This window comes from Rhagoletis zephyria, unplaced genomic scaffold (assembly GCF_001687245.7).
Source record: "Rhagoletis zephyria isolate East Lansing unplaced genomic scaffold, Rhagoletis_zephyria_1.1 Rzeph_scaffold_05078, whole genome shotgun sequence".
NCBI lineage: Eukaryota > Metazoa > Arthropoda > Insecta > Diptera > Tephritidae > Rhagoletis > Rhagoletis zephyria.
Window position 1 is genome coordinate 28,923 of NW_016162161.1, and position 8,163 is coordinate 37,085.

The 8,163-nt window shown below is 34.8% G+C and overlaps 1 protein-coding gene across 1 annotated transcript; it reads left to right on the top strand.

Annotated features, from left to right (window-relative positions):
• The first annotated feature begins 5,391 nt into the window (after positions 1 to 5,391).
• Positions 5,392 to 7,278, top strand: LOC108371572 (uncharacterized). Its single transcript, XM_017627158.1, has 2 exons — positions 5,392 to 5,898; positions 6,308 to 7,278. Coding segments are annotated over exons 1-2 (390 nt in total). The 5' UTR covers positions 5,392 to 5,897; the 3' UTR covers positions 6,697 to 7,278.
• The last annotated feature ends 885 nt before the right edge of the window (positions 7,279 to 8,163 follow it).

Consider the following 8,163-nt stretch of genomic DNA (forward strand, 5'->3'; position numbering starts at 1 on the left):
AGCTAGAAATTTTTAATAAAGTTTGCTAAATTTTTTTTAATATTGCACAAAGTTTGAAATTTGGATTTACACGGGTTTTGTTAAAGAATGAACTATATTAAAAAAAAATACCAAAATTAAATAACAACAAATATAATATGTTAAAACTTATCAAAATATGGTGCGGCTATAATTATTTCAACCATTGTATATACATATGTATGTATTAGAATGTGTCAAATAAAACGAATTATTTTTTCTTTCGGTCCCATATCAAAATTCGTTGTCAGTTACAAAAAAAAATTTCGGCACAATTTCAGCCCTCTATCTTTATTTTTCAGTTAGCGCTCGCAAAAATAAGAATTTGCAATGAAAACATTTTTGTACCGCATTCGTTTTGTTTGACACAGTCTAATACATATAATATGTATGTGTATATATATTTTACAAGTCTTATTTTTGAAGTTTTTATGAGTCCCTTTTAGTTTATTTGGCGTATTTATTGAGTAAATAAATAAATAAAATAATTAAATATAATAAATAAAATAAATTTTATTGATTTTTTCACAAAGCAGGTGACGATTGAACGTGCATTTTCCATGCTGAACTTTGGAAAACATATTTCAAGTAAAGCTGAATCCGAACTTCCTCGAAGCTGCTATAGACAATCTGCCACTCTTTCAACACCCAAATGAGGAACAAGATTAATTGTTTATTGCAATTAAAATTTTTTTTAAATAATCAAATTTAAATACATAAACGTAAAAATCTTGCTTTCTATTTTCGAATTCTTGAAAAACAACCTTTTTTCTAGCAGCCATAAAGTAAAATGGAAATACAACAAGTACCAAAAAGATATAAAAAACCTAAATTAGTTACACAAAAAACCTTGATATTTCTGCATTTTACAAAAGACAAGTTACTTGGTTTTGTCGTATCACAGGATATACTCATGTCCGCTCCGTTGCTTCTGCTTTCACACTTTTCATCATGCAAACATCAGCAAAATTCATTTGTTGAGAAAGCGTCGAGTTTGTACTGAAAAGCAAACGATCGTTTGCTTCCCAGCATGTTACGTGTTGCTGCTGTGGCTATTCGTATTTTTTCAAATATGACAGCAGAAGCAACTGACGAGCTGCTTCTCACTTCTTATCGTGCTGCTAAACAAACGATCGTTCGCCTCTCAGCTCTTCTCGTGCTACTGCTGTGGCTGTTCGTTTTTGTTGAAGACAAGGCAAAAGCAAGAATATTGCCTTTGAAGCAAGACAACTTCAGAAGCAGAGCATTAGCATATTTTCGTTGCTTTTGCTAATATTGCTTAAGTCCTGTATGCAGCTCTCAAGAAAAGCAAAAACTCCATATAAAATGCCGTAGAAGGAATGGCTAAGAAATTTTCTTGAGTCAAATTTCCTTAAGGCAGTACGCAGTTCTTAAGGAATTTACTACGCTTTCTACTACGGTTTTCTAAAGTTTTTTGTGAAAAAAGAGCAGAAGGCAACCCAGGTTTGCAACAGCAATATATGCCCGTTCCATTATTTCTTGAGGACAGAGTGAGGCAACAGGCTGTGAAGTATCAAAAATGTCAAAATTCCTTGGACACACACACGAAATTTTTTGCAATTTTTTCTTGACCGTTTTCTTAAGAGCTGCATACAGGCCTTTAAGCATTTCAAACCCTGTTGTCAACCATTTGTAGTACGGCGTTATGGAACATTATACTTTGTGCGTATGCAATGCAATTGACGTTTTGGAAGTCAGCCATACTTAACTGAATCTCTATCTCCATCTAGGGACATATTGGTATATTTCCTTACTTTTATGCCACGTACCGAATTTCTTTGATTTAAGTACAAAAAAATTTTACATGTACGTTTTTTCAGATGTGCAAGGCCATGTTCTAGAAATGGTTCTTTCGGAATACCAGCCAAATGAATGGCGTCTTTTCATAGACAGTTCTAAACGAAGCCTTTTGGGTGTTCTTTTACACAATGGTAACAAATATGGTTCGGCAGCCGCTGTGGTGTAATTTTTAGCAGTGCGCGCTACCATTCCGGGGTCTGGGTTCAGGCCCCATTCAACAAACCACAAAAAATAAAAAATAAACAAAAAAGTTGTCTTCTAATAGCGGTCGCCCCTCGGCAGCCAATACATAGCAAACCTCCGAGTGTATTTCTGCCATGAAAACCAGCTTCTCACAATCTACAATCGCCGATCGGAGTCGGCGTAAAACTGTAGGTACCTCCTTTTTGTGTGACAACATCAAAGCGATCGCCACTAATCGGATAGGCTCGGCCAAACACTAAAATATTGTGTAAACAACGACCAATCTATTATTATTAACAATTACGGTCCAGTTCCCATTTTTCATTCAACAAAGTTAAAAGAAAATTATCAAAATATTTTACTTTTACAAAATCAAATATAATGAACACCAATGGAGGATTTGTGTTGATCTAAGAATGATTAATTTCGTATTAGGACAGCTAAGTGGATACACCAAATACGCATGCTTGTACTGTCTATGGGACAGTCGCGCAAAGCATAAACAGTGGGGCAAAAAAAGGAGTTTGGCCCGTACGTTAGACGATGGAGAACATGGTAAATGCATTTTTGGATTGCAGAGATCAAATTATATTCAAGCTATAACACTTATGAAGTGCATTTTTCTAGAAATCATTCCGAAAAAGTCGACACACAGTGCTTACCTTCCATATAGAAGTGGGCAAAAATAGCATTATGGACGGCTTTAAATGAAAATTCGCTTCTTAGTAAAATTTTTGGATAACTTTCATACTTTCTCTGTAAATGCAGTTTGAAGTTCACAGTTTTGGTTCTTGTGTCATTTAGATAGATATGTAGATATACTTCGTTCTATTTTCAAAAGTGAGATGTCAAATGACAGGGCTTGGCCTGCAGATGTGCAATAAAGTTTTTGTTTTTGAAAAGGATTACCACGTGTTACAAATTTTATCAAAATTATTTAATAAGTTAAGTGAATTAGATATTACAATATGGGTATCAATTGAAATGGTTTTAAAAATACTTTACTTCTAAACGACACGTATAAGGGTTGCCACCTGTTTAAAAAATCAAATTCACTTTAATTAAGGGAGTAAGGTAACTGAAATATGTATATCAATATGGGTATCAGACAAAGGAAAAAATTGAACATATGGGTTTTCTGAAATACCGCAGGGACACCCTGGGTTTAATTTTATTCCAAAATTTGTATTCCTGTAGTTCTCTACTATCTATATGAAAATAAAAAACGTCAAACCGACATTTTCTTCAAAGAATGTATTTTTGAAATTTGTTTCCGTGAAGAGCTTATGGGCAAATCTAAAAAATAGGTACAGTCTCACGATGCAGCGAAACAAAGGTGGCGCCTTCCGCGGACCGCTAGTCCTCTCTTTCTCGATTTGACAGCATCCACCCTTTCGCTAACGTCACATTATTATTTTTTCGCACTAGTGATGAATACTAAATTTTCATATTGTACCTAAAAGTAGATACACGTACCTAAACAGTAAACAAGCATTTTTATGTGCATACATTTTTGGTAGTTGGTGGATTACATCTTCCTTTTGTACCATAACAATTTTTCTACTTACATGAAACAATATTTTACTACGTTCCAAATGTACCTAAAATAATGTGCTTGTACCTAATGTACGTTCAAATTTAAGAAGCTGAAGAGTAGGTACAATTCAACCTAGTTTTACATCACTATCTCGCACCACTTGTTCGCTTCTTCCTCTTCTTCTTCAAAATTATTCTTTGCACTCTCATTCTCAAAATAATGGGACGTCACACCCAGTTGCTCTCAGTTCGATTGGCGCAATCTTGTATTCTATCATTCTTGGTACAGTCTCCAAAAAAAAAAATATTTAAATTTGTGAGCACACCTATGTTTTATATATCATTTTATTCGTATTCTCTTAATAAATCGATTAATATAAGTGTAATTCATTTACATCAAGTGCTAAGCTGGGTTCAAATTACGTTCTTCAAGTTGTAAATTCTGAGCAAAGATTTTGAAAGTTGAATTCACTTGATTGGGACGTTCTAAATTTAATCGCATCCCCCGCTTTACCAGATTGGCTCCGGTTTTCGAGATAACGATACTTGAATATATGATTAAATTTTAACTATTTTATAAGTAACTCCCTCAGTTTTGAAGTTATTTTACAAAAATTTTGCACATAACAGTTTTTTAATATTACCTTAATTATTCCTTAAAATTATCGAAATAGGTTCACATTAACATATAGCTCCAATACAACTGATATCTCAGATATGTGTTTTTGCGCTATAACTCTAACTTCATATCTGAATAATAAATTGTATGCGTGCTATATGTTAAAGTGAACCTATACTAAATTTTTACTTGCTTAATTGGAGGAGTTATAACGCAAAACAACGTCTCTGGACAATCAGTTGTATGGAAGCTAGATTTTTGAGTGAACCGATTTCGATGATTTTATGAGATAGTGAAGGAAAGGAAGCGTGTGCAAAATTTTAGTAAAATATCTTCAGAACTAAGGGAGTTTTTTTTATAAAATAGTTCAAATTTAAGCAAAGTTTCAAGTGCCGCTATCTCCAAAAGTAAAGACAATCGTGCAAAACTGGGGACGCCATTGAATTTAGAAGGCTCCAATTAAGTAAGAGCAACTATCAGAACCTTCGTCGAAAAAAGTTTGATTTGATACCACGCTCGAAATATTCTGACTAAAAGAAGGAGCATCACTTAAAGTAGTAAATCAAGGTTTTTACACACTTCTAGCGACAAATTTTTTGAAGCGTTTTACAGGTATATGTAATTTTATAAGGACTAGCAGTTTTAGAAAGATTTAGATCGTTTCGATGTATTTCCCAAATGTGCCTTCAATTAAGGTGTTTTCGGAATAAAAATTACGCTGAAGATCGCAAAATATTTTATCTTTAAAAGTTAGTTTATTCTGAAAGCACACCTCTTGCTAAGCTATCAAATTATTCGACATTCTTTGTAGAATACAATACATATTTAAAAATTTTGAAAATTGTGAAATGTGGAGTTACGGACTTTGAGTTACTTGCCATTTGGTTATTTTTTAATGCACACTTTTCTTACCTACTACATATGAAGTGTAAACAGAAGTGCTAAATGCCCATTTAATTTCAAATCAGAATATTGTGTGCTTTAAAAGTTATGACATAATTGATTTTGCCCGTCTTAAAAGTTACATAAAACATTCACTTGTTTTCATTATTTTTTTAAATTTAAACACCTATAATTCAAAAGTTATGCAGAAAATTGATTCAATTTTTTTTGAGGCTTCAAGTATACGTCAATTAATTATATCCAAAAGCAACCAGCTTGACTTAGTAAACAACAGTGAAAATAAAGCTAAACAACACAAAGGTTACCTGTTTTCTTAGATTTGCCCTTATGCATGGATATGCTCTTATTAAAATTCTTAGTATAAAATTTGTCGAATTAAGTGGCTTCGTGGTGGCATATAATTTATTTTATAGGGAAATTTCTGTTTAATACTTTTTAGTGGATAAATTGCCTTTACAAAAATATCAAACACATTCAAATTGCATATCACGAGTTTTTAGAGTTTTGCCCACTTAGGCGGCACTGTGCGACGTGGTTAAATGTGTTACTTCTATGAACGGCAAATATAATTGTTCGGTGGAATCTTGTGCATTTTTTGCATCAAGCATAAGTGAAGTGTAACTATTCACATATTTTAAAGCATTTTGATTGCTGTGTAAAGGTGAATTGTCCAATACTTTCGAGTTTGAAACCATTTACTAATGCATGTATTTTTCTTTTATCGTTGTGAAGCATAAACAAATAATTGCACAAAAAAAGTCGATCTTCGAAAAATGGTGGCCCATTCACAAATTTTTACTCACTATTTTATGCACCAAGTTCTCTGTTGGTATGAATTGGTGTAGTTCTCAATTCTCTCATTGAGCTATTAAACTAATTTGTTATACCGAAAAAGACGAGCTAAAGTACGGACATGTTTTTTACAGCTCTGCTATTTTTAGCTTTTTTCTGCGTTTAAATTGAATTTTATACATATATATTAATGTGGTAAAAATCATATAATGAGACATTGACTCTTGGTGACATTAATTAGATTGAATTGCTTTCGGCATTTAATAATAATAATAATATTAGCAATGCCTTGCTTTTGTAAACAAAAGGTTGATCGCGCTAAACCAAAAGTGCAATGCACAAACTGCAACGAGTTTTTTCATTTGCTTTGTGTTGGCTTGAAACCAGCCGATGTTGATTAGTTGAACTCGTCAAATAGTCCATTCTATTGTAAAGTGTGTATGGATGTGCGTCGTGCATCTCTTCGCTCACTCCCGCCTTCCGTTGCTTTGGATGAAGTTGTTGTTGCTGAACCTGCGGTTAATGCGAACTCTGAGGTAAATATAAACACACCTTTACACTCCCAAATAAACAAATCGAACTCTAACCCGAATGAGAACAATAATATGCTACAATTAGCATTGAATACGGTTGTGCAAGAAATCGCCGCTCTTAGAACAGAGAATGCGCTCGTTATATATCTAATTAACTCTTTGCATGAGGACAAAATGCAATTAATGCAAAAATGTGATGCCCTACATGCCGATGTTCGCTCAATGCAAGCTAAACTAAATTGCAAAGAGGCTGACATTTCAACGCTAACATTGGAAAACAATTGTTTGTAAATCTAAGAATCTCAACCCATCTGGCGCCAACGGTGTAAGGGAGAGTAATGAAGCGAATAATTGTTCGGCTAAAAGTGCATTGTCATCTAACACGTATGCTCTCAACTCTTCTCGCGTCAACGGTGTAAGTGAGAGTAATGAAACGAATAATTGTTCGGCTAAAAGTACATTGTCGTCTAATAGCCCTGACAGACATATGGTTTATGTACTATACTAGCATTCTATACTACACGTCTGTCGTTGTAAACCACAATTATACCATCGTACAAAGTGGTTTGAAGCTGGTTCCTATACTACGAAAATGAACGTGGTATAAAGCGAGTATACCATGAAACACAGCCAGAGAGTAGAAAGAATTTCACCAAAAATGTGTGGTGAAAACAAACAGAGACAGTGAACTGATGCATGTATGTGTGCCATTTTGCTCGCGCTGGTCCAACAGTCGCAATGGACGAGTGATCAGAGCGCTAGAGTGTCACTTGAGAGATCCGAGATCGAGTCTTCGCGTAGGAGATTTTTTTCTTTATTATTTAATTTTTTTTTTGTTCTTTTATTTTATTTATTGTTAAATAAAAATCAGCAGCTAATGCGCTAGAAATGTTGGTGGTTTTATTTTCATCAATAAAGAATAATAATAATAATAACAATAATAATAATAATAATAATAATGATAATAATAATAATAATAATAATAATAATAATTATTATTATTATTAATAATAATAATGGTAAGGGCTAAGCTCAGGACCTTACCGGGATCGTGAACGGCCTACTCCGGTAGGTTAGCTGCGAATAACCAATAAGCAGTCCCAGACCAAGAGCGGCAGGAGACGAAGGCCTGATTTAAAAGATCAGAAATGCTTGATGAATCTCCTGTGTCCGGGCGAACAGATGCCGCCTCCCAAAAAGCATCCTAGGATTGAGACAAGTTAGATCCTGTTCATGGCATACTGGAGCATGTATACGATTAGCTCGATATTGGGCTGGCGAGAGCAGTATTCCGCCACTTTAGTATGTGAGGGTGATACCTCACAGAAATGGCTGGTGGGCTAATGCTGCTATCGCCTCCGTCTCGTTAAAACCCTAGCAGGTCTTCAAATACGTTCAATACACGTCGCCATTTAGTTGGCCGCACAGGTCCAGTTGAGATTTACTCCTGGTTTTGCGCTGTCTTGGCTCTGAACACAATATCCCATAAGGACTTGTGTCAACCCTCGCGATGGCCTGCTCCTTTGAGAGAAGGGAACTTCGGGACACTTAAAAGCGACTGTGCTACGTGTGGAGATAGCGGCTTGAAGAGACCCAATTGATTGGAAATGAATAAAATAAAACAAACAAATGAAACCAACATTGATGTTATGGCGGAAGAATGCAGCGCATTCAGGAAGAGCAGTAGAGTTGTGCGCTCCCCGCCACAAACTCCTCTGCAGGCAAATGCCGGCACCACGAGCACGGAGAAAGCCGCCG